The sequence below is a fragment of the Bison bison genome, unplaced genomic scaffold, assembly GCF_000754665.1.
Source record: "Bison bison bison isolate TAMUID 2011002044 unplaced genomic scaffold, Bison_UMD1.0 scf7180017845482, whole genome shotgun sequence".
Classification (NCBI taxonomy): Eukaryota; Metazoa; Chordata; class Mammalia; order Artiodactyla; family Bovidae; genus Bison; species Bison bison.
In genome coordinates, this window is record NW_011476055.1 from 228507 (window position 1) to 256495 (window position 27989).

General features: G+C 40.3%; 1 protein-coding gene across 1 annotated transcript in view; it reads right to left on the reverse strand.

The window, feature by feature from the left end:
* Positions 1 to 98: 98 nt before the first annotated feature.
* Positions 99 to 27989, reverse strand: part of PDE5A (phosphodiesterase 5A, cGMP-specific) — a 128748-nt gene continuing 100857 nt past the window's right edge. The window contains exons 14-20 of the mRNA XM_010835012.1: positions 23981 to 24068; positions 20260 to 20360; positions 18469 to 18546; positions 13550 to 13613; positions 8146 to 8220; positions 6328 to 6411; positions 99 to 4315 (exon numbers count right to left, since the gene is read on the reverse strand). Coding sequence (XP_010833314.1) covers positions 4178 to 4315; positions 6328 to 6411; positions 8146 to 8220; positions 13550 to 13613; positions 18469 to 18546; positions 20260 to 20360; positions 23981 to 24068 — 628 coding nt within the window. The 3' untranslated portion in view covers positions 99 to 4177. The remainder of the gene's footprint in view (positions 4316 to 6327; positions 6412 to 8145; positions 8221 to 13549; positions 13614 to 18468; positions 18547 to 20259; positions 20361 to 23980; positions 24069 to 27989) is intronic.

The following is a 27989-nucleotide window of genomic DNA, read 5'->3' on the forward strand; positions in this document are numbered from 1 at the left end:
AGGACCACAGGTTAGCTGGATTAAAGTCACTCAAACTCTTGGGCCCATTCTTCTCACCTAAAATTCAAAGTCCTGTAAGAATGACACAGTGCTCATACTTACTTGTTAATCCTTTTTTTTTATTTTTACGCAGCATGGCAAAATGAGGAAACAGCTGACAAGTGATGAGTCTGCACAATGGAAAAACCACCCTGATCATTGGCATCATAGGTGGGTAAGTGTTCTTTTAAAGTGATTTTGTCAAAGTCATATGAAATGGTTTTCATGGTGGGGAAGACGAAAGACAAGAAACCAACATTCACAATTATTTAAAATGACTTAAATGCTAAACATAATATACATAGTAATAACTGTTTATTCTAGTATAAAAATAGTGCTAGAAACTATATATTTGTTCAAATGTATTGAAAAGGTATAAGAAATAGATATTAAGTGGCTAGTGATGATTCATAAGCTTTTTCTTCCCTTAAACTGTATTAGAAATTTATGTTTTTAACTATTTACATGGCTTTCAACAACATTCATTAAGACATGTTTACATAGGCTTTTGAGAAGCATATGGGAAGGGCAAAGTGAGCTTTAATACTTTCTTCCTCGCTCCCTGCGGTGGAGCAGAAGGGGTCCAAAACCGTGTGCGGTTTAACAGTCTGAGAGAACTCTTGAGTAATCTCTACCTGGCTAGTATATGGAAAAATAATCTATACGGTGGAATATATGACTCCATACTTAACATAAGGTGTTCTTTAAGCTATCAACAGGCTAAGTGATGCATACTTATAGGAAGACAGGATGTTCACTGACGGATTCTTAATAAGTTCCAGGTAAAGAAGGTCCTTGAAAAACTGTATAATACATATAAGTGAAAGTGATAACTGTACCCTATATTTTCACATTAAATCGCCAGAAGCAGAAGCTGGTGAGTCTCTTATGAGGTCGCTGCGTGGTCTCCACTGTGGACTGCAGTACCTGACATGTGGCAGGAACTCAGTAAAAGGTGGACTGAGGCATGTCGGATGCTGAGCACTGCGTTATACTACCTTGTTTTAACTATAATTATTCCTAGGTGAGGAGAGCAATTATACTCTTCCCTCCTATCCCATCTTAAATCAAGCTTGTAAAACAAAACAAACAGCATTTCTTCTGATGGCCTGTAAAGTTTTAGGAGTACAATCTGATGGAAAACACAGGGAAACAGAACATCAAATTGGAGTTGGTCTGACATTTGTGCTCTGTGCTGAAAATAAAGGCACTTCACAGCTAGGTGAGAATATATCTGTGACCCGTTTCCTCTTGCAACCCATTATTTCCAGTACGCTGTCATACACTTTCTCATCTCCAACACTCCCGTGGGAGGAAACTGTTACTTGTAGTAAGGAGATCGGTGGCGTTTGTACCTTGAGGCGAGGTGCTGAGAGAGCTCTAAATCTCATACAACTAATGATCTGCACTAGGAGCCAAAGAAATGTACTTTTTTTTTTTTCTCCCCAGTCTTGGAAACTCAACATAGGAAATAACATATGGGATTCGACACCTTGCTTTGGGGCCCGCCATCTCCTTTCCGACAGTGGTCTCCAGGGCCCACCAGCTCTGACACAGGAGCTGTCCTCTGCGACATCCCCCTTGCAGGGAAGGCTTAGCCCAAACACAACTCCTTCAGCGGCACAACTGGTTCACGCTCACAGCAGTTATGACACTGAAACTCGAGTTCACACGGGTTAGTGACTGGCAAAGGCCACTCCTGTGAGTGTATAAGGCCGGGCAGGCAATCTTACAGACATCATTCACAACTTAGCAAAGTAGTGGGGACTTCTGGGGCTGAAAATTGAAATGAAATGGTATCATGTTACTCAGCTAGAACAACAGCAAACTAATCTAGAACAATTTCTTGCTAGTTACAGGTAATATAAATATAGGGTAGGGTGAGAGAAAAAAAATACATATACATATATGCATTTTTTCCCCCAACTTGAGAGGATACTGGAAAGGAAATATTCACATAAGAATTTGTGTCCATGTACCAGGTATTAATCCATGTATGGAATGATTTTCCTAAAAGTTAAAAAGTATTTGAACCAACTAACCAGGCTTCAAGAAGCACTCTTCTGTATGAACTAAAATACCCGAAGATAAAATAGGTATGGCATTGCCCAACTTCTTTCAGTTTCTAAACTAGTAAGGTAAAATAAGCCATTATCTAAAAGTACGCCAAGAATTTCTAAATATATCATATTACTTGTTAAAATGACATACATACAAATTCTCTATACATAGTCTACTGTGTATGTAAAAGTTGTAATGACATACATGAGAGGCCTTGAACAAACTGCTGAAATATTTGATTACAGATTTTCGCATAACTGTTAAATCACAATGTGTATGGTAAAAAGATAGGTTACTGAAAAGACTGCTATTCTTCAAACGATTTTTTGGTACTAAGGAATTGTGTATGCATGCATAGGCATATCCTGGTATGAAGATATGTTATGTTAGTGACAGTCTGTGTAAGTTACATACCAGTGCCACCAAGAGGCAAACTCTCAGATCTCATGTGTATGACTTAAAAACAGAATAACATGCTGAAGCTACAAGTGTTACAACAGTAATACATACTGCATTAAACAACTGATAGCCTTCTAGACTCTCCCTTACCACTACAAAATGATGGCAATACAATATGTTTTGTTTTGTTTTTTAACTGAAGAGTAAAAATAAAATTAATGTCAAGATACATATACACACTTAGAATTTTCAAAACTTATATGTTGAATTTTAGGATGTTTAGGGAAAAAATATATATAAATGGAAAATATGTTTTAGTGAAAATTCTTTTAGAATGCTGCATTATCATATCCCCAAGAGCTTTCCTATCCAAACCAGTGCTAGAAACTCAGAAACTTTTTTCAGGGATGTGGAGGGACGTGAACAGGTGAAACGCCTGTCTTCCTATTCTTCCCCAAGTCCAAACATTACTGCACGTTTAGAGCAGATTTTCTTTTCTGGAACCAGTTTCTCAATTCGTTATCTACTTCTCTTATATGGAATACCAGTGTCTTTAGGGGCACATATGTACAGTGGGAATACAATTAAATAAGCTCAAGTTCTAAGAAAACATTAGCATTTTCTAAATGGACTAAAAGTTATGAGAAGTAAATCCCACCAAGTACGAGCTCAGGGGCCAGTTTAGGGTGCATACCCTCTTATCCTGAGTGGTCACAGCTCATTTCAGGCCTGTGCGCCCATGATCGCTTGTGTTTTAAAGTGTTGACTTATAACGATGACTCGTGAGGTGAACGAAAAGGAAGCTCAGTGTGTGACCCCCTGACTGTCAGGGTGTCCTCCGGTGGAGCGTTCTCTTCCCTGACGGCTGTCCTGGCCGCTCCATTTCTGCAGCAGGCTCATCCCTCGAGACTCAGGGGCTGGGTCTTCTTCCCAGGCTCCTCCTGCTCTCTACCAGGTCTGTTAGGTCGAAGTGAGCATTTATGGGTAGCCTTTGGGGAGATGTATTGCACTGAAATAAGAAACCTCTCTCTTGCCTGTTCTCTAACAACAGAAAAACCAAATTAATTAAGTAATGCCTTTTCTTTACAATACTGCCTTATAGTACTTTCCATTTGTTTAGAGTTTTAACTTTCTTTCGTTAAGGTAATACAGTGTTGAAAAATATAGCCAATTCCTTTTAAAATCCAACAAGCTTTAAAAGTCAACACTTTTTTCTATTCTATGAAGGTTTTAAATGTCACAGAATATATTCAGTTTGCTCCTAGACTATTTTTAAGAAAGAAAAGATTCTAAACATTCTTGAAAGATTGATAATTCAGAAAACACAAAACCAATTATTTAAAATCCCCAGAAAAAAAAAAAAAAACAAACCCAAAATTAGCCTCTGTGCAAGAATGCAACTTGTACCTTGCAGTACACAAAATATTACAAACAGTGCTCTTATTCACGTGCTAAGAGTGGGTGTCGTTGATAATCTCAGTTCAGTGGCATAAAACAAATGTACAGAAAATATGCAATAGTCCTCTAAAAACATTTCATGCTACGCTGTCAAAAATTGTGCAAAAATAAAAATACAGCAGTGGCAAAGTATACAACCAAATCTGTACAGTATATAGCAAAACTAGGCATACTGCAGAAGACACCATCTGTCAACTTCAGCTCTGCATGAATAGGTCTCTCAGTTCCGCTTGGTCTGGCTGCTTTCACCATTGATCAGTGTCTTCTCCTGCTGTTCTGCAAGAGCCTGCCATTTCTGCCTGTTCTTTCTGCAGCCGTCCAGCAAAGGGAAACAGTCCTCCGACACATGGGTCAAGGCCTAAAGAGAGAGGAAGAAAGCCGGTGACTAGATGGTACCGGGAAATAAGCCCTCTCCCCAGGCTTGTCCCAGAGGGTCACATCACACACTCACTTCCCAAGCAGACCCACTGCTGGGGTTCTCACAGAGCTGTGATCACAGATCATTTATGAATGACTCCTCTTAAGCTATACAGACGGGCAACACATGCTGAGACAGAGAGGAAATGCACACATTTCAACATAACATTATTAAGCAGTGAAGACAGATCTGTGTGGAATTGGCTCTGTAGAGAAAGAATCCATTTGCTTTTATGTACTACAGATGGTTCTCTCTAAGTGTTGACTTCATGGGGGGATGCTTAGTTTTTGTGATTTTCTATAAAATAATTTTATCCAATATACATTAAATTTTTATCCAAGATTATAATAAAGATTAAACTCTATATGGCATTATTATTTACCAACTATAGTTCCATAAATATTTAGCTTACAAGAACATTCACTGTAGATGTCTGTGTCATAGACAAACATTGCCTTAAATACCCAACAGCAGGGTTAGAAATATTGTGTTACTATTCTGCAGCCATTAAAGCTGTCATAGAAAACACATTTGAAACAGAAAGATGTACATTCTATTATGGATTGCAAAGAGCAATTTTTGTTAAATGAAAAATATATGAAAATGTCATAAAGAATATGCACTAAAATAACAGTAGTAGAATTATAAGTGATTTTATCTTTTCACTTCTCTATTATTCTGATTTTTCTATAAGAACCTATAACTTCTGTAATAATAGTAAAAATGTCTGTCTATATCACATAGAATTTAACTGTAGATTAAAATAAAATGAATAGGAAATGTAGAAGGATGAAATTATAATCACCATTATAATGGGTGATTTGACTGTATTTATGGGCATGGGGAAAAAATGGAGAGAGACATTAGTATCTGCAGCTGAGGAACTCTTAATCCAGTCCATAAGGAAGGCATTTGTTACAGAAAGGATGACTGTTGGGAGGTGCTGGAGACGCTGCTGGGGAGGCTTCTGCACAGCAGTAAACAGCCAGCTTGCCGAGAAGGGAGGGCAGAAGGTGGTGCCGGGGCCTCACACGCGTTCTTTCATCCTGTTTTCTTCTGCTGTCTCTCCTATCCCTCCCTCCTTTTTCCTCATCAGCCACAGCTTCTTTCTTCAATTCATCTGATGGCTAGAACCCTGGGCCCAGGCTGAGAACTGAACTCTAAACACAGTTCTCCCACTACCTACCTAGTTGGGACAAGCATTCCATCTCCCTGGAAGATGGACGTTTTACAGATTCAATGACTGAATCTGTGAAATGTCTGGATTAAAACATTTCTAGCCTTTCTTCTGGTCTTGGCAGTCTATGATTCCTCCTATGATAAATGTTTTTTTCCCCAAATACTTAAAGACAGTTTCCTATTTAAATGTATAAAGACGAGGACAGCATCTACTTTCTGTATTTGGGGCATAGCATCTAAACTAGTCAGTTGGATATGTTAGGGAGAATAATTTAAAAAACCCAAACTAACAAGTATATGAAAATGGGAACCTGCAATATTTTCCTAGCTGCCTTCCTGTAATCCTCATAAAAATTTTCTTAACAGTAGTAAAGTCATCCTATGAGAAGAAGTTAGATAACTGTTTTTCCTTATTTAGGCCAAAATTTAGTCTTAAAAAGAATATGCTAACATAGAGTATGCAGAATATACTTCCTTTGAGTGTAGCACTGGCACATACTTTTTCTCAGCATTCGCTACATGAATTTGCTGGAGCCTAGCATGCAGTAGGTACTCACTAGATATACATCAATGAATTGACATTTTTGAGAAATAGTAAATATAAAATGTGTTCCTTGTTCAGTACAAACAGCATGTTCATTAGTAAAAGAAATGTCCTGATTATTTTACTTCTAGTTTCTTGATTAAGAAGGAAAAAAAAACGTGCCTGATGTTCATTGCTTCAATTTACTTCATAACACTGTCAAAAGTCTAGTAGTTTTCATAGTAAATACCTCATACAGTTGCAAGCAGATGGCATCTATGAATCCAACTTGCATACTTGGGATTTTGTTTTTCTTCTCCCGGTTCATTAGATCCTGAAAACACAGAAACACACATACACAGATCTGATTTACTTAATGCACTACAAGTTGGCTCTTAAACGATGATTCCCTGGGTTAGCTGAGGAAGGCCAGATACCTGCCTACCGCCTCTTCACCTTCTGGAGGCTCCTACCCCCCTGCACCAAACCATGCTCAAGAAGGCCCTGGTCCTCTCTCTCTCGTTCACTGGGGCTGTGACTGTCCCTGCGTGACCCCCAGAACCAGAACTGATCACTGACCTCAGATCAACTGGTGACCTAGAGTTAGGCACTGACCTAGAGTCCACTGCTGACATGTATCTGGAAAACAGACACGCTTTCTAATTGTCTACTGATGTGGAATCAAACACTCTCAGCTTTGTGAAAGACGCCACTGAGGCCACAGTCGATTACAACTCAGTTCACACAGAGAGCTCTCTGAGTGAAAAGAACGCAGATATCACTGTTGCTTATTCTCAGGAGCTCATGATGACATAAGACAAAGCCAGCACCTCTGAGGGGAGCAAAGAGTCTGTCTCAGTGCTCATTTAAAATGAAGCAGATTCTCTGTTAGCTGTGACCATCACTCTGCTACCCACCATTTTCTGAGAGGATTCCGAGCTTCTAACAAGCCTATTACTGTGTGTGTGTTTAGTTACTAAGTCACGTCTGACTCTTTGTGACCCCATGGACTATTGCCCACCATGCTCCTCTGTCCATGGGGTTGTCCAAGCAAGAATATTGGAGCAGGTTCTCATTTCCTTTTCCAGGGGATCTTGACACAGGGATCAAACCTGTGTCTCCTGCACTGCAGGAGAATTCTTTACCACTGAGCCACCAGGGAAGCTCCGACTACTATGTCTAGGAGACTAAATAATTGCAAAAGACGAATGAGACATAGGGTGTGCCCAGATGAGGCTAAAGAGTAAAGCAGAGGCAATGGTACCAGAGGAGGGGCATCTTGTAACCATGGCCCATTTAATGTGGGCTCAATAAATGTTCATTTGAGTAAAAGAATGACCCTATGCACCACTTCCAGGAAAAACTCATCCATTTCAGGAAAAACTTCATTGGTTGAGAAGAATCTTCTTGTATTCGAGATTCTCTACCTACCCTGAGCAAAAAATGCAGTATACAAATATTTAACAACAACAGCTGTTTATCAAAGTGCTGTTTGTAATAGTAAACTCTACAAAATTATACCAAACAGTAAATAATAGCTGCATCTGTTTCATGTGGGGCTTACCACTTCTCAGTGATAAAGAATCCACCTGCCAATGCAGGAGACTCAGGAGACGTGGGTTTGATACCTGGGTTGGGAAGATCCCCTGGAGGAGGAAATGGCAACCCACTCCAGTATTCTTGGGCAAATCCCATGGACAGGGGAGCCTGGCAGTCTACAAAGCATGGGGTCACAAGGAGTTGGACATGCCTGAGCATGCATGCACTATTTCATGTAACCGTTATAAATGGCATATAGGACAGAGCATCTGTTAGAATGCAAAGTGGCTTATGATACATAAATGGAAAAAATTACAAAAAGCAGGTATGATTTGATAACTCAGAGTCTTTTCTGTCCTTTGTTATTTGCATGTTTTCTGTAACAAACATGTTTAATTCTTCAGGTAAGAAAAAGGACTTTATAAAAAGATGAGAAATTGTCTTCCTAAAATCTCATAGAAGCACAAAAAGGAATCTACAACAAAAACATGTATATGAATAATTCCTCCCAACAAGGTCTCATACTTACAGCGGGCTCTATGTTGAGTTCTTTCCTCTCTCTATCTCCTTGGTCAAAAAATTCAGTGGCAACAAGTTCTGCTATCTGAAATCAATAACAGACTAAGTGTGGGTAATTAAAGGCATATCACTCAGTAAAACAGACTTTAAATGAAGATAATAAAACCCATCAAATCTGTGGCTTTTAACCACATCAGTAAAATTAGAATAAAGCAGTAACAGTAAATACTTTATTGTAATGTGTACCTAATCACAAAGGCTAGAGTCTGTAATCTATAACTCAGAGAAAAGAGCAACATGTTATTTCGGCCTCCGCAGTAGTGGGAAGAAAGCACTGTGTGCCCATCCATACGCATAATCAGTGAGATATTAAGCACCGGTTATACCAGGCGCTGTGGGAAACACAGGATCAGGTAGGTCCTTATACTGAGGCTGACTGCCATGCCTCTTAGGTTTCTTTCAGTCTACCAATTCCTCTTCGTCTCTCTTTTTAAAAAATGTCCTTATGATTTTGACTGCTGTTGAATAAACTGCGTTGTTCCTCCGGTAGTTTCCTGTTGTCTGGATTTTGCTGATTGTGTTTCCATAATGAAATTTAATGTTTCTCTGTTCCCTGTATTTCCATACACCAGTAATGAGATCTAGACACTTGATTCGATTGAGTTTTTTTTTTTTTTTTTTTGCTACGACTGTTTCTCAGGCTGTGCCATGTACTTCTGACAATGGAATGCCTGGTCGCCTCTCTTTGTGATATTAACAGTCCTTCATGAGCTTTGCCTGGATCCATTAATTTAGAGGCTGCAAAAAGTAATATACAAAGCAATCATTCCCTTTTTCTTTATAGCTGAAATAGAGTAAGTCCCCCACATCAATTTTTAGTTACCCTGAAGTATAATTTGTATAAATAAAGGAGAAATAACTTGATTTTCTCTATTATAATTACCATTGGAAAAAAATAATAACTCAGTTCTCAAGCATCCAACAAACATGACTAAAGAAGGCTTTATTATTTTTATTATTATTTTGAACTTTGGATTTAAACATATTTAATGTATTTCAGTCCTTACTGATGCCCACCCACATTGTTCCATTTTGGCCAACTGAGTTGGCTTCTTTGCTCTTCTGACACGGCTTTATCAGTCTTTGATAGTTCTTGCTTTCTGCTATTACAAGATGTTCTTAGCTCATCTTGTATATTTCCTGTTTTGGAACGGGCAATCAGCCATTTCTTCATGGAGTCCTCATTCTTTTAAACTGAGGTATTTAGAAACTTCAATCAGGGCACAAGGCTCGTTCATTTCTACCAGGGTGTTGGTTATTTTTAAGCCCTTTTAATGAATGGAGCTTACACAATGTAAGTTCATATAGTAATTCCTATTCAAATCAGGACTATAGGATTTCTGCAAAACCTTATCCATCTTGGATTTCTATCTTTCTACTCACACTAAAAATCCTACCTCTCAACAATATCAATATAATTTCTCATTTGCTTTTACCCACATCATCCACTATGGTGACTGAATATATATACAAAATTTCCCCTAATATGATTACTGAAAAACAGCTTTAATGGTTTGCTGTTGTTCTTCTTAGTGTACATCGACTGGAGTTACATGGTCAAGTAACGGTTTTAAATCTCTTGGAATAAAACTGTCCCCCTCAGTGTGGTTTTGCAACCAAAATCACATTGTTGCATTTTGCTTCCCAGGTTATGTGATTTTTTTAAAGTTCAACTTTATAAACACAATTTACATGGTTCCTAAATTAAATCTACAAAACAAGTACATGCAAGCAACTCTACCTTATATCTCTGTTCCCTCAATCTTATTCCTTCCTTCCCCATGGGAAATCATTAACTTTTTAACAGTTAATCCTGCTTTTTAAAACTATATGCAAATATAAGTACATACATTCATATTCCATTGCCTTCTCAGATAAATGGTAGCATACCATACCCATTTTCTCTTCCTTGTTTTTTCTTTTTTACTTATATCTTTGAAATCACCCCATAGTAGTATACAGAAAGTGCTCCTTTCTTTTTACTGTTGCAGAGACTTCATCATATAAATAAATACTACAGTTTACTTAGTACCATATTAATGAACACTTGGGCTATTTCTTGTCTTTGCTATGACCAACAGCACTAAAATGAATAGTCTATGTAAATGTATTTTTATATTCTTGCCAGTATATCTTTGAGATAAGATTCCTAGAAGTAATAGTAAATGAGTATGTGTAATCATATACTTCCAAACAGTTACAATATTTTGCATTTCTTGTTTTCCCACAGCTTCCCCAACAGAGTATGCTGTAAAATCTTTAAATGTTTGCCAATCAGACAGTTGAGAAATGGTGTCTTAGTGTTTTTTTTTTTTCAGTGAATTGCATAGATCATGGGTCTGCAGTCACAAATGCATGTGACTAGGTTAACACATACCCCAACCAAGAAACAGTGTTTATATCACCCAGAAGTTGCCCTCAGGCCCTTCTCCGTGAGTCACCGGAGACTTTGCTTTGCTTTGCTTTGCTGCTTTGCTTCCTCCCCACTCAGCCACTATCCTCATTTCCTTCACCACTGATTAGTTTTGCCTTTTCTAGAAAGCGACATAAATGAATCACAGTACGTGTTCTTTTGCGTCCGGCTGCTTTCACTGGATATATACTGTTGGTGAGACTTGTCCATGGCGTTGCCTGCGTCGGCGTCAGCTTCCTTCTACTGTTGAGCAGAGCGGCACTGTGTGAGGCAGTGCGCTGCAATGCATGTATCCACTCTCCTGTTGAGGGACATGTGGATGTTTCTAGTTTCTGACTATTGGGAATAATGCTGTTATGAGATTCTGGACAAGTCATTTTGTGTCAGTACAGTTTTAATTTGCATCTTTCCTTGTGATTGAGGTTCTGAGACCTTTTCAAATGAGTAAGAGCCATTCGCATTTCTTTCTCTATCAACTTTTTGTTCAAATCTTGGCCCATTTTCCAGTAGGATTGTTAGCTGTTTTCTTTTTTTTTTTTTAAGAAAGCCGAAATTTTCTATTTTAAAAAATTCCTAAGGGCGTATGGCAGAAGAATGCTGGGAGAAGAATCACTGGGAAGGAAATGAATAAATAAAGATGTGTTTCTTACCTCAAAAAAGTCCCAAGAATCACAAAATCTGCAGAAGCTTGGTTAATCAAATACTGCAGTACTGATTTAATCAGTATAAAATTGAAAGAGCTTTAGATCTGTAATAAAAATCCAAATTTGGGGAAGGAAGGGCAAACTTTAAAACAGCAGCCAGTAGGGGAGGGCGTGGGCGAGTGAACAGGCACGTCGGAGCTGTGGGGACGTGTATCGACCACTGTCAAACCAGTGTAGTTTCTTGGTTTCTCATGGAAAACATTTTATACACCTAGTTTTTTCCTTCTATACTTAAGGTCAATCAGTTTATGTTTAAGAAGTTCTTTGATATTATGGATATTAGCTATCAGATAAAAGTTGTAAATATTTTTACCTATTCCTCATTGTTCGGAGAAGGTAATGGCACCCCACTCCAGTACTCTTGCATGGAAAATCCCATGGACGGAGGAGCCTGGTAGGCTGCAGTCCATGGGGTTGCTAAGAGGCAGACATGCCTGAGCAACTTCACTTTCACTTTTCACTTTCATGCATTGGAGAAGGAAATGGCAACCCACTCCAGTGTTCTTGCCTGGAGAATCCCAGGGACGGGGGAGCCTGGTGGGCTGCCGTCTATGGGGTCGCACAGAGTCGGACACGACTGAAGCGACTTAGCAGCAGCAGCATTGTCTGTTTTTGCTTATTGTGTCTTTGTCATGCAAAAAAGTTTTCTTAATTTTTTATTTTCATGTAATCAAATTTGTCAGTCTTTATTGTTTCTGCATATGGAGCCGTAATTAGGAAAGTTTTTTCACTCCTCAGTTATAAAAGAATCCACAAATGTTTTTACTTGTATGGTTTAATTGTCTACACTGAGCTCTATGGTCCATTTGGAATTTAAGTATGCAGAATAGATCCAGTTTCATTTTTTGCCATCTGGCTATGGAAGATGGGAAAACCATCCTAACATTATTTAGTAAAGTCTGTCTTTCCCCCAGTTATTTGCAATGCTATCTTAATTATGTAAGTGTTCTATGCAGTTCTCGGTGTCCTATTGTGTCCACAGGTCTGATACCAATTCCAAACTGTTTTAATTATAGCGGCTTTATAGTGCTGCTTTTTGTCTGGACCCCAGCTTCACTGCACTATGTTTTCAGAGTCTGATTCAAAAGAAAGAGAAAGAAAGAAATTCTTTCCTCGTCCATTCTCTTTCCTGTTTTGAAATGGGCATGTAGCGTTACTTATTATGGAGCAGGAAGGTCTGTAGAGACATTTCTCGCGTGCTTATGGCATGTCATCTTTGGCACCTGGAGAGTGCGTTCCTGATATTGTCTTGTCAGCACGTGGTTCAGGAGACGAGAGCCTGTCATTCCTGGGCTCCATGACTATGTATCCCATAGTTGTGACCAGCAGCAACTGTCAATAATCTCAGGTAGTACATTTAGGATTGACAATGCAGTCTCAGAAAACAAACACAATATACACATCATCGCGTGTACACCCCCCACTCCCCTTATGTTTAGCCTACGGCCTTTATGCCTCAGCACAAGGCTACGGCACTGACTTATTTGGAGAGACGATATATTTCTAGCCACCTGACCCCGGGCTCTAATTAGCACCTTCTGCATATCTTATATCAATATGTCCTATATTTATGAGCACTAGAAATGTTTAAGTTCTACTTGTTAATGCCTATTTAGAGTTGAAGTACAGCCTAGTAGGCTCACTCCAAGAAAATGGAGTTTGTGTCTTCTAATTATTAAGACTATTAAAGGGATGTGCTTAAAAAAAAAAAAAACTGAGCTAAAAACAGTACTGGAATTAAACTTTATCAACAGCTAGGTTTTTGCTGTGTTAATAATTATTAAGTCATAACAAGTGTTCTAAAAAAGAAAAGTGTTTATGTCCAATTATCTGCTATTAATACTACTTAAAGTTTAGATTAAAAGTTTCCCAAGTACTTTAAAAGCTACATTTAAGAGTAAAGGTTTTTCATACTTTGACTTAAAAAAAATTTGTATTTATTTATTTTAATTGGAGACTAATTACTTTACAATACTGTATTGGTTTTGCCATACATTGACATGAATTAGCCACGGGTATACATATGTTCCCCATCCTGAACCCCCCTCCCACCTCCCTCCCTATCCCATGCCTCTGGGTCATCCCAGTGCACCAGCCCTGAGCACCCTGTCTCATGCATCAAACCTGGGCTGGCGATCTGTTTCACATATGGTAATATACATGTTTCAATGCTATTCTCTCAAATCATCACATCCTTTGACTTTTAATTACTACTTTTTCATCACTAAACAACATACCCGTTGTTGAATAGGCCAGGGTTTTGTAATTGCAGAAAGATCACAAGCTGTCATCAGCATCGCTCTGTTAAGGAAAAAGAGGTCCAATACTCCTGTTTACCTTTATGTGACTATAAACCTTAGTAAGTAGTTAGTTACTGATAAAAAGTTAAATTAAAACCCCATAAACTCCAGAGATGGCAGTTTACAAAGACTAAAGAAACCGAAATAGAATTTATATAGAAGCAGAACTGATACAATGGTATCACAGTGTCAGTTGTTTTGGTTACCCAGTGAACCACTGGAATTCGCCCTCAAACTGCCTTGTTGTATCTCCAGATTAGCAGAAGGAGAGAAATTACTAACCTCTGAGCAAAAACTTGCCTGCTATTATTATTTTTTTTACTTTGGCCTTCCATTCTCAGTGACAGTGTGGTGAAAACACATTGATTACTAATAATTAACTGTGAAACATCAACTATCCTATTGATAAAATCCCCATGACAGCAAGGACTGTGATGGGTCATCCTAGTTCACTCAGCACACGTCGTGGCTCCTATGTGAAAAGTCTTTAAATTATTGAACAGTACCTGCTGGAGAGAAGAGGGAAATGAAAGGAGATGGTGCTCTTTACTCCTTCTCTTGTTAGAGAAGCTGAAAACCATGTTGGACTCTGGGGGCTGTGACAAGGTGCTCTAGAACTCAGTACCGTGACTACTGCATGGAAGTGGTTTCTCTTTGGGGTAGTGTTTTTCCATGTCAGGTCTAAATACCTGCCATCTAATTCTTTCAATCTGTTTGAAGACATAGGCAAAAAGGCCATCACTGTCACATATAGAAACACTCAAGGTAAAGGACTGCGTCACTTGTACCTCTTCAGTTCAGTCGCTCAGTCGTGTCCGACTCTTTGCGACCCCATGAATCGCAGCACGCCAGGTCTCACTGTCCATCACCAACTCCTGGAGTTCACTCAAACTCATGTCCATCGAGTTGGTGATGCCATCCAGCCATCTCATCCTCTGTCATCCCCTTCTCCTCCTGCCCCCAATCTCTCCCAGCATCAGAGTCTTTTCCAATGAGTCAACTCTTCGCATGATGTGGCCAAAGTACTGGAGTTTCAGCTTTAGCATCGTTCCTTCCAAAGAACACCCAGGACTGATCTCCTTTAGAATGGAATGGTTGGATCTCCTTGCAGTCCAAGGGACTCTCAAGAGTCTTCTCCAACAACTACAGTTCAAAAGCATCAATTCTTTGGCGCTCAGCCTTCTTCACAGTCCAACTCTCACATCCATACATGACCACTGGAAAAACTATAGCCTTGACTAGACAGACCTTTGTTGGCAAAGTAATGTCTCTGCTTTTAAATATGCTATCTAGGTTGGTCATAACTTTCCTTCCAAGGAGTAAGCATCTTTTAATTTCATGGCTGCAATCAGAGGACAATCTAAATAAAAGTACATCTTCCCTAACCATATTAGGCCACAAAGAAAATGGTTTTTGGCCTCAGACTCTCTTATACCAATTCTTATCGCAGGTAATGAGTACACCAGAGAAATGTTTAATCATGAAGGATTCCAATAATGCTTGCCAATGCAAACTGTCTCCCCCAAAGAAGACCATGCAGTGTCTGGACAGTGAATAGTGGAAGAGGCAACCTGAGTGCTAGGTGTACTGAGTGCTTCTCTGCAAGAGGTCAGAAGTTAGGAGAGTATAGCAGTGAAAACGGTGGCACAGACTTGGAATTGAGGTTGGATTCCATTTTTGTTATTGGGAAAAACTGGTCACAGATTGCAGTAGTGTGTGTATACTTGTCTAAGGCATTGCTCTAAAAAACATGTTGAGGCTCTTACATGAAGCATGACATTTGTGTGAACAGACAGCTGGACATGTGTATGTTTGTTTGCATGTGAAATGACACCTATCTATCTAAAGAGATGTTAGTTATAAAATTGTAGTAGAGCACTGTCCTCAGTCTTATTACCACTTCTGTCTTTATTATTCACTTAGTTATTTTTTAATGGTCTAGTTCTTGTCACGGTAAAGGCAGTGATAGAAATAGCAAAGGATGGGAGGGAGGGACAGGGACAACAGCTGAGGAAAAACAGAACCCTGAAGCTCTGACTCTACAACTAACACCAAAAAAAGATGTCCTTTTCATCATAGGGGACTGGAATGTAAAAGTAGGAAGTTAGGGGATATCTGGATTAACAGGCAAGTTTGGCATTAGAGTACAAAATGAAGCAGGGCAAAGGCTAACAGAGTTTTCCCAAGAGAACGTACTGGTCTTAGCAAACACCCTCTTCCAGCAACACAAGATGACTGTACACATGAACATCACTAGATGGTCAATAATGAAATCAGACTGATTATATTCTTTGCAGCCCAAGATGAAGAAGCTCTATACAGTCAGCAAAAACAAGACCAGGAGCTGACTGTGGCTCAGATCATGAACTCCTTATTGCAAAATTCAGATTTACATTTAAGAAAGTAGGGAAAACCATTAGACCATTCATGTATGACCTAAATCAAATCCCTCACCATTCATTATATCGTGGAGGTAACAAATAGACTCAAGGGATTAGATCTGACAGAGGCCTGAAGAACTGTGGATGGAGGTTTGTAACACTGTACAGGAGACAGTGATCCAAACCATCCCCAAGAAAGAAATGCAAGAGGCAAAGTGGCTGTCTGAGGAGGCCTTACAAATAGCTGAGAGAAGAAAAGAAGCAAAAGGCAAAGGAGAAAAAGAAAGATATACCCATTTGAATGCAGAGTTCCAAAGAATAGCAAAGAGAAATAAGAAAGCCTTCCTCAGTGATCAATGCAAAGAAATAGATGAAAACAAGAGAATGGGAAAGACTAGAGGTCTCTTCAAGAAAATTAAGAGATACCAAGGGAACATTTCATGCAAAGGTGGGCTCAATAAAGGACAGAAATGGTATGGACCTAACAGAAGCAGAAGATATTAAGAAGAAGTGGCAAGAATACACAGAAGAACTATACAAAAAGAATCTTAATGACCCAGATAACCACAACAGTGTGATCATTCACCCAGAGACAGACATCCTGAAGTGTGAAGTCAGGTGGGCCTTAGGAAGCATCACTATGGACAAAGCTAGTAGAGGGGATGGAATTCCAGTTGAGCTATTTCAAATCCCAAATGATGATGCTGTGAATGTACTGCACTCAGTATGCCAACAAATTCAGAAAACTCAGCAGTGGCCACAGGACTGGAAAAGGTCAGTTTTCATTCCAGTCCCAAAGAAAGACAATGCCAAAGAATGTTCAAACTACCGCACAATTGCACTCATCTCACACGCTAGTAAAGTAATGCTCAAAAGTCTCCAAGCCAGGCTTCAAGTATGTGAACCAAGAACTTCCAGATGTTCAAGCTGGATTTAGAAAAGGCAGAGGAACCAGAGACCAACTTGCCAACATCTGTTGGATCATAGAAAAAGCAAGAGAATTCCAGAAAAACAACTACTTCTGCTTCATTGACTACTAAGGCATTCTGCTAAAGCCTTTGACTGTGTGATCACAACAAACTGTGGAAAATTCTTCAAGACATGGGAATGCCAGACCACCTACCTGCCTCCTGAGAAGCCTGTATGCAGGTCCAGAAGCAACAGTTAAAAAGGGACATGGAACAACAGACTGGTTCCAAATTTGTAAGGGAGTATGTCAAGGCTGTATATTGTAACCCTACTTATTTAACTTATATGCAGAGTACATAATGCAAAATGCTGGGCTGGTTAAAGCACAAGCTGGAACCAAGATTGCTGGGAGAAATATCAATAACCTCAGATATGCAGATGATACCACCCTTATGGCAGAAAGCAAAGAGAAACTAAAGAGCCTCTTGATGAAGATGAAAGAGGAGAGTGAAAAAGCTGGCTTAAAACTCAACATTCAAAAAATGAAGATCATGGCATCCAGTCCTGTCACTTCATGGCAAATAGATGGGGAAACAATACAAACAGTGAAAGACTTTATTTTCCTGGGCTCCAAAATCACTGCAGCCATGAAATTAAAAGACCTTTGCTCCTTGAAAGAAAAGCTATGACAAACCTACATAGCATATGAAAAGCAGAGATATTACTTTGCTGACAAAAGTCCATTTAGTCAAAGCTATGTTTTTTTGCCAGTAGTGTATGGATGTGAGAGTTGGACTGTGAAGAAGGCTGAGCACCAAAGAATTGATGCTTTTGAACTGTGGTGTTGGAGAAGGCTCTTGAGAGTCCCTTGGACTGCAAGGAGATCCAACCAGTCCATCCTAAAGGAGATCAGTCCTGGGTGTTCATTGGAAGGACTGATGTTGAAGCTGAAGCTACAATACTTTGGCCACCTGATGTGAACAACTGACTCCCTGGAAAAGACCCTGATGCTGGGAAGGACTGAAGGCAGGAGGAGGGGATGACAGAGCATGAGATGGTTGGATGGCATCACTGACTTGATAGAGTTTGAGCAAGCTCTGGGAGTTGGTGATGGACAGGGAAGCCTGGTGATGGATAGGGAAGCAAGCTCAGGGAGTTGCAGTCCATGGAGTCACACAACTGAGCAGCCAACTGAACTGAAGGTCTGACTGCTGCTCTGCCATCACGTAAGAGAAGTAAACACTTAACAGTCGTGTTCTTGCTCCAGCAGTCTTCAGGATGCCATTTTCAGGTCTTCCAGTCAAAAGAACTGTGAGTGTGAACAAGGGAACTCTACAGCCTTGTATGACACTCTACCACATTTAAAGGTCCTTCTAGGACAAAAAGAGTAACTTACTCTTTTGAATTTGTAAATGCATTTATTTTCAAATAAATACTCCTATTTAGCCCTTTGTATAACATCTGTAAGAATTCTGACAGCCTCTAAGATTATCACATTGTAACAAATAATTGCAATAAAATTAATTGGATAGCAAAGCCAGCTTTAAGGATAGTAATCCTACTTACAAAAACAACTCCTTTTGATGAGGATCTTCCAAATTGAATTGATTTTTCATTATAAGTTCAAAAAATTCTCCTCGTCTCCTTTAAAATAAAGAAAAATATTTGGTAGTTATGATGAGTCCCCTAAGCTCTTATCTTTTTGGTCAACAAAGGCTCATCAAGTAAAATTTCAGGGAAAAGAATCTCTAGTGGTTCTTCTCAAATAAGAATCTTATATTGTTACATATATTCTTATAAATCAGAATATATACCAATATAAGAATCATATAAAAATCTTGAACACCTTACTTTCCTCTCTTCTACCATATTCTTTGGTTGAAATATTAAATCTTAACTCACTTTTAACTAAGGTCACAAGTAATAGAAATTTCAATTCCTGAATATGATTTAAGAAAATGAAACAATGTGAGTTTCATCAAATCTGGTGCTGAGAATGATTTAAGAAATTTTGCATATGGTGCAAGATCTCTATGGTTTCAATTTAATTTTATACGTCTCATTCACATAATTTTTTACTGTATACCAAAATATATCTTAGTATAAAGCTGTGAAGTTCTTCTGAAGCAAAGAAAGACCCAGTATAAACTGATGTTTGCTCACTGTATAGTGAACACCTCCGTGTGCTCAACATGGATAAGCATCTTGGAAAATGCCGAGACATGAGTTCTTTTCATAGCATTTAAACTAGTCAAAGTCACAGGACACTCGTAAGAGAAACTTGCATAACAAAAGTGCCTGTCTGTGACTGAGTACCAAGATGAAAAGAGGTTTCAGAAGGATCCAGAGGGGAGACCCTTGTGGCTTGAAAAGGTCAGGAAGTCTTTGTGGTTTCAGGTACTTTTCAAATTATTGGTAACTTGACAGTCTTTATCCTGCAGTCATTTTGAGCTGAAATTTACAATATGTATTTTTTTTACCCTAATTAACTTTAAAGTGCTCCAAAGTCCAAGGAAACAGACTCTTTCGGACGTAAGTCACTTTTAGATGTACAGTAGTGGCTATCTGGTATGTGGTTTTGTGTGCCTGTTCTGTTTGTTTTTACTTCTCAAGAGTGGCTAAAACCACAGTGTGCATCTGTGTACAGCTGGGGAGAGGCCCTTGCTCCCAGGAAATCCCGTGAGCGTGAATGCCGCTCTGCCCTCACCCCCACACAGGCAGCAGAGAGCTCAGTCTCTGCGTGGGAAACAAACTGCTGCCCAAACCCAGCAACATCCTTCCTTTCTTTTAGAAAGTAAGTTTAGTTATGCAAACGCACACCTACGTCACCGATACACTCTAATGCATACTTTAATTCTTAAGTCGTTAACTTCATTAATTATAAGGTTCTACATTAATACTCTTCATCTGCCAAAATCCAATAAAAAGAAACAAGATTTACTTGTTTGGCACTCAACTCCTTTTCCTGCCCACATGGGCTTGGATAACAGTTTAAGGGACTGTGAAATGGTCAGACATTGGGGAGTGAGGGACAGAAGGAAAAGCAGGTGCCCTTTATAGAGGGCATTATTCTATTCTTTAGATTGGCCAGCCAAGCTTAGAATGACCTTGAGATGGTTATCTGCTTTGTGCAGAGCTTCAAAGACAAATGTCAGAAATAATTCTGTATTCTGTCATTTCTAGCATTAAGTAGACTTTTCTGGTGTCCTGTTTAACAAACTGCTCCATAGTTTGATAAACAGCTTTGCCAGGACATTGGTTTTTATAATCTAAAAATATCCCAATGGCAGTTTTTAAAGTTGGAAACTATGCAAACACATCCAAAATCTATTTATCAAGATATGTCTTAAAACTTACTTTATGTACAGTGCTAGGTCTGTAGCTAAAATAGCTTGCTTGATTATCTTCAGGGTGGTCTTATATTCTTCAATGGAGAGGCCACTGAGAATCTGATTGCCCTTTATAAAAAAGAAAACCATCATAAGCCCTCCACTTGGAGATGTTGCTGCTAAGAACAAAATCTGAAACTATAGTCATATCTCTTACACACATTCTGAACTCAGGAAGACAGAGGACATCTACTTACACAAGTCAATACCATGAAGTAATGTTTCCCCTTGATGCACCCACCCCACCACCTTGTCATTTGAGGAAAAAACAGCTTCATGATGGTTCATTGACCAAAGTAAGCATGTTTTTCCAACTCTTGTACTTCTTGGCTTTAGTCCAGGTCCAAAAGTTAATGACTATATACCTTTTTCCTTTGGGCAAGTTAACTGCTAAATCTGACAACAAGTAAAACTTTGAAAAATCAACATCTATATTAATAGATGTGAAGAACAGAGGGATGAAACTGTAAATGATTATTTTAAAAATCATTTCTCTGGCTTCTGTAACAAATCCAATAACATTTCTGGTGCAGATTTATATTTTTTAACTTCTTATTGAGAAGAGTGTTTATTCTTAGGAACGTGTGCGGTATGGATGGGTAGCGGGCATGAGTGATATGTGCCTCCTCAAGAAAGGAAGAGCTTGAAACATCTATAAGGAGAATCTCAAAGATGGCTAATCCATGTGCAAATTATCTAAAGTTTTTGCTATGTAACCATTTTTAAAATTTCTTGCCTGTAATTTAAAGCACAGTGACTCACCGATCTTGAATGAAGTAAAACATACTTTGGGTACTCAGACTATACTCAAAACAACATCTGTAAATTGAGTCAGATGTGCTTCCTAAACCTTAGCGCTGAGGGAAAAAAAACCCAGAAGCTTAGAAATAGAGTGTGGAGGCAAAGGATTTGCTCTGAAGAGAAAACTGCTGAGCTGGGGTCAGACATTGGTTAGAGGATAACTAGTTGCCAAAACTGTGATATACGTCTAATTAATAATCTATGATTATACAAGAAATACTAGTTTTAAATATTAAATCACTTTAGATTCTGGACAAAACAGTACTGTTCAGAAGATAGGTTCTGATACTTTTATTTAAGATAAGACTATGTTAAATGAAAAAGTAGAAATGTCTTTTGGTATTATATTTTAATTTTCCCTTCCACGAGCAAAAGCTATAAATTCTTATGTATTGGAGCTTACAAAGAGAGAATGTAGAGATGGGTCTTATAATATGAGGCCAGCCATATATACAGCAAGATTCCTTTTATGTTATATTACATAGTAAGTTATGTCATCTGATAACAGAGAGCAGTGTGATAGGAATACTGTACAATATGCTTTTTAAGAAAAAGGTTAAGCACATTTTCTTAAAACTAAATAGGATATTAAAAATGAAGTTTGAGCTGAAGGGCAAAGACAGCAAACTCCAACGAAGGTACAGATGTTTCTGCTATCATTCAACATAGACATTCCTGACAAGTCTCCGTTCAGAAAAACCACACACTAAAAAAATAACATGGTGTATGGGAAAAACAGTACTGGGGGAGACCACTCAAAGCCTATGCAACTTTTAAACCAGAGCGCAAAACAAACCAAGAATTAGGACATCTGAAGGTAACTTGGACAGGCCAGGCTCACAAGGCTGGCAGCTGCCTCTGAGGACACTAAAGCAGCACAAAAACAATGGAATGGAAATGCTGGTTTATGGAGGCCCAGGGCAGTGCACATAGAACTGGACTGCGGAGACAGCGGGGCTGAATCACGGGAGGCACTGGGGGATGAGCAGCCCCCCTCCCCCGGCCCAGCGCAGTCCAGGGCGAGGGCGTGCCTCTCGGGGCAAGTGCCCACTTCCAGGACTCCTGTAATGACGGAAAGGGCTGCATGGGCAGGAGCCAAGCACAGCGTTTCTTCCTTTCTTTCTGAAGGCTGAAATTCAGCTCCCATAGTTCTGACACCTAACCCAAGAGAACTTGTGCACGAAACAGTACAATTTGTACGTTTTACCGACATCATCCCTCTACCTCCCAGTCACACACTAATTCTTGTTAAAAGTCACATCTGTAGCAGACAGTCTGTACTAGAGCATGTGCAGAATTTACAAGGAGGTGCCAGAACTGGCCACATAACTCTTAGCCCTTCACCCACACTGAGGCAGGACGGCATTCCTCTTGCCTCAAGTAAGAGAGAGCAGCCTGCAGTCACTGTGTCTCCTGGAGTTGGGTGGGTGGGTTGGGACTACAGTGCACGCATGTCTGATTCCCGTCTGGAAAATTGAAAAGGCAAGACCCAAGCTGGCCAGACCCTCTGATTGAGTAGGAAGGAGAGGTTGCTTCCATTCAGGATGGCCTGCCTCTTCTAAGTTTTGGACGCATTAGGTCCCTTTAAGTCCTGTCCTTTTCAAGAGGACCGCAAAGAGGGCCAAGGAACCACAGCAGGAAGGAGATGAAAGTCACTACTCAGAGTTCCAGGAGCTGAGGAGGAAGTCATAAGGCGATACACTGGAGAGAGGTGACCACGAGTATTAAGGGGGACTTCAGTGGAAAAGCCCACAGTTAGGGCGCATGGCCACGATCATGGACTTACTCATAAGAAGAGAACCTGTTTTAGACACCTATGAGGCACAGAGAGGGGGAAAGGCATAAGAGCACCAGTCTGCTGAGTGTTCCGGGCCCTCTTCTTTCCTGTTCTCCAGGACGTGGGGACGAGGGTAAGGAAGGTGTCAAAAGAAGCCTAAGGAGGGACAGAAGAGGCCAACCAGGGCAGGAAGAGAGGACCCGAAGCTTTAAATCAAGTCCAAAATCTGTACTATTCCACAGGACTGAACGTTCTGGTTTCTAACTTGAAAACTATGCTGTATTTTGTGATGTAAAGCGGTTAACTAGAAAGCTTTGACTTAAAAAGAGTCACCACAAAAGTCATAAGCCTCTTAAGTTTTCTAGGGCTCAGGGAAGAACGAACCCAGTGGGCAAATGTAAAGAGATGGAGATAAAATTGCTTTAAAATTATATACCACACATTGTGATTTTTCAACATAAGAGTCTACAACTTTCATTTTTTTTCTTATTATAAACGTAATATGTGCATACAATGGATAATGCGAATAATGAACAAGTCCAAATCAGAAAATAAAAAAGCTAATAATTTAAGTAGACAGAGACAGCCATTGTGAATATTTTGGTGTGTATCATTTTAATATTTTCCTTAACATAAATATGACTGGCATAGCATATCACATGCTTTCTTACACCGATATTCATTTAGCCAGCACTGAATAACTTTATTCCTTAACAGAAATGTTTATTAGTGGTCAGAAGTTTCAAGAAAAAGAGGAAAAGGTATTGCCTGTGAAAGACATTTGAGAGCAGTATAAACCACATCATTTGACAAAAACAAAGACAGAACTAACAGAGAACCATAAAATACTAGTTTTGTTTGTTTCTAATTTGGAATAACCAAACTGAGGTAAGTAACCAGTTTTTCCTTATCAGGCAACATTAAGACAGTTTTGGTTTCTAGAGAAGTAAGGCTGTGAAGATCTCAAATGTTTTGGCTTTGCCTTTCTTACCCAAAAAGGAATAAAGCATGCTCAAGAATTTATGATGCTGGGAATAAATCCAAAACTAAAAATAAAACTGAATTTATAAACTCTCTTTTGAAAGTCCACAACCATAAACTAGGTACTTACAGGACTATTAAGGATCATCAGGCACTGATCAAAATGATGATGCTCCATGATTGAATGGCAGTAGAGCTGAGCAAGTGGGTGTTCACTTCTGAAACATAGTTGAAGAAAGAGTAAAAAAGTTTAAAATATGACCAATTTCCCCAACATATCAGTTATCAATTTCTTCTTGTTATTGGTTAACTGAAAAAGAGGCTACTTCATAAAAATTAATCCAACAATTTTCTCTCCTTCTGCTGGAAACAGTGAGGTCATCTTTGGGAAATACATGTCAAGAGTCAAATTGTTTTCAAATATCAGTGTAACTGCTCCCTGTTCAAAGTATGAACAATTTCATTGGTTTTAATTTTTATTAAAATAATAACAGTAGAAGGAATAAGAACAAAGGATTACTCTCTCTACACATAAAAAAAAAAAAATCCTGAAACAGCTGTACCAACAATACTTTACAATTTCAAAAGTGCAATTCAAAAAATACCAATACAGTATACTAACGCATATATATGGAATTTAGAAAGAGGGTAACAATAACCCTGTGTATGAGACAGCAAAAGAGACACTGATGAATAGAACAGTCTTATGGACTCTGTGGGAGAGGGAGAGGGTGGGAAGATTTGGGAGAATGGCATTGAAACATGTAAAATATCATGTATGAAACGAGATGCCAGTCCAGGTTCGATGCACGATACTGGATGCTTGGGGCTAGTGCACTGGGACGACCCAGAGGGATGGTATGGGGAGGGAGGAGGGTTCAGGATGGGGAACACATGTATACCTGTGGTGGATTCATTTTGATAGTTGGCAAAACTAATACAATTATGTAAAGTTTAAAAATAAAATAAAATAAAAAAAAAAAGTGCAGTTCAGTTCAGTTGCTCAGTTGTGTGTGACTCTTTGCGACCCCATGAATTGCAGCACGCCAGGCCTCCCTGTCCATCACCAACTCCCGGAGTTCACTCAAACTCACGTCCATCGAGTAAGTGATGCCATCCAGCCATCTCATCCTCTATCATCCCCTTTTCCTCCTGCCCCCAATCCCTCCCAGCATCAGAGTCTTTTCCAATGAGTCAACTCTTCGCATGAGGTGGCCAAAGTACTGGAGTTTCAGCTTTAGCATCATTCCTTCCAAAGAACACCCAGGGCTGATCTCCTTTAGAATGGACTGGTTGGATCTCCTTGCAGTCCAAAAGTGCAATTACTTAAAAATTTTAAATACCAATTTCCATATAAGTCTTTGTTCTGAAATAAGGCTGAATGTCCATGTCTCTGTGCATGTGCATGTAAGAGCTGTGAGTGGTGAGAAGCAAGGGAACGGGGGACAGTGGGTGCACGTCTGCCCCACTGGAGGGAGGAAGGAGACAGCTAAGTTAGAAAAAGCCCCCTGTGGGTGCAGCTTGTTGCAGCGCAGGACTCGGTGCTGAACTTGGGGAAAACGGTAGAGAACATTTGGCCAAGTAAAGTGGTGTGTGCGTGCTAAGTCACTTCAGTCGTGTCCGACTCTTTGTGACCCCATGGACTGTAGCCCGCCAGGGTCCTCTGTCCATGGGATTTTCCAGGCAAGAACACTGGAGTGGGTCGCCATTTCCTTTCCTTCACGAAGATTCCTTGGGGATCTTCCCGACCCAGGGATCAAACCCACATGTCTTACATCTCCTGCATTGGCAGGCGGGTTCTTTACCACTAGCGCCACCTGGGAAGCCCATGTTAAGTAAAGGGGTGAGGAGGGAATATTACAGTCAGTTCGTTATGTTTAACAGTCACAAATCAAGTTCTGAAGCATCATAAGCAGAGTCCTCCATCTCCTAGTTCTCATGACCCTTCACGTGGGAATATAAAGCACCATTTCCACTATTTTTTCTTTCAAAACAACAGAAAAAGTTATAGTTCCTGAAAGTCTGTTTCTTAAATTTAGAGGACAGGGATTTATGAATTGTAAAGCATCATACAAGTCTTAGATAATACAACTGATTGGTCATTCCTTTATACTACTATATGAATCAGTATTTTACTTTGTATTTCATTTGTTGAAGATAGAGACACCACCCAAGACCAAAGAAAGGTGACACAGGAAAAAATGAGCCAAGAGTGAGAGTAGCTTAAGGGAAAACAAAAACAGTAAAACGGAAATAAAGGTAAGAGAATGGGTAATTTCATCTCCTCATACCACCACCAACGCTGCTGACTCCCAAGCTGCCACGTCTCGTTGTTGTCGTAACCTTGCTCCCAAAGTAACTCCTGCCTGTCTTCTTTGCTCCTTTCATATCTAGTAAGTTGTACCATGGGTCAGATCCTGTGCTGATCACTGGACAAAGGGAAGACAGTGGGATGAACTAAAATAAGCAAATCTATAAGAAAAATGTGCTGGAACCATTCTGGAGATGCATGGAGACTACTGGGATTTAGTTAGCAGCCCAGTGGGAAACTGTTCTGGTAGCCAGGTGAGAGAGAGCCTGGATTAGAGTGGATCTGGTAGAATTGGGGATTCTACTGGGCTTGGTAGAATCCCAAATAGAGAGAGTTGTTTAAGGAGGTAGATGAGTCAGGAGCTGGCAGTGAGTCCTGGTGGTGGGAACTAGTGGTGATGAGAGAGATGAAGGGGGAAAGCAGAGAGGCTAAGTTCCTGCACTGCCATTTATTGACACAGGGCAACAGGGAGGAGACGATGGGGGTGAAGGAGGGAGGCTGACTAGATGAGCGCTCGATGTATTGATTTTAGGGTGGCTGTGGTCCAGCCACATGGGTATAAATGTCTGGACTGGAGAGGCTTGGGTCACATCAGCACGCTTGGAAATCTGAGCCGTGCAAGTGGTCTCCAGGAAGATGGCCTGGGCTTACAGAGGGCCCAGCGTAAACAGACCCGTGATCCCCTTCACATCCTGCCTGGAGTCTACCATCTCTGCTGTGGCAACAGTGTTTTCTCTTCACTCGGACCAGACCCACTAGAACCACTCGTGTTTACACTCCAGTAAAACTACTGCAGCCTTCCTCATGCCCTTCACCTAGGAAAGGAAAAGCTTCTGGAGTGCCCGTTACTTCCATTTATATAAGAAACTTCAGCACATCCATCTGTTTTACTCTGCTGGTTGTTTTTAAGTCTGTTACCTGTTAGATTGTATTCCTCTTCAGTTTGGTAGATTTCTTTTCCCCAGTGATAACAAGTACTCTCTGCTGTAACATGTCCAGCCCTGTGCTAAGCAGTTGACTTAGTGTTGACGTTACTCTCGTATAGGACACTTTAGCTCACCACGTCAAGTCCTCAGTCCCCCTATACTGCAGCCGCTGTCAGGGCGTCCAGCACCAGGCCTGCTGTGACACACGGCGTGAGGAGCCCGTGAGGAGGCGCCTGCAACGCCCCGCGGGAACACCTCATCTCTGCCCACAGGAGCACTCTGCACTCGGCCGCTCAGCCAGGAGGGTGAGGCGGTGAGGCCTGTGGAGGTCAGCTGTGGCCGCGGGATACCGCGCGGGTGGAGAGCCGCCCCTCCCCGTTCATCTCCGTCTGTTTGCAGACAGCTCTGCATCTCCTGTCCTGGACCGCTCACAGGCTGCTGGCGGCAGTGAGCACCGGGTGCCGTGTGCGTGGACATCTGGCTCCCTCGTCCTCCTCCTGGCCTCCCGTCCTCTCTGTTTCCCACCCTCAGGCCTGCATTTCCGCCCCCTGGGGTCACATGCACCCCTAAGCTGTATGCACCCGGCTTCTGTCCCAGGCTCTGCTCCAGGGTGACCCAGCCTTAGATGTCACGACAGCATTTTAGCATTTGTTTTTTTAGACAACCTAAAGTTCAGAGAGATCATCTAACTTGTTCAAGGTCAACACAAGTGGCAGAGCCGGGGTTCACACACATCCTCTTCACCGCGTGACTCTGGCTCGTGACCTACAGCACTCTGCACACACAGCAGCTCCTCACCGACCTAGCAGCCAGACTGGAAACACAACCAGGCAGCTACAATGGAAACACGTTTAAAATTTAGAATGCATATTGCGTTTTTACACCATGCAGAAAGGACTGTT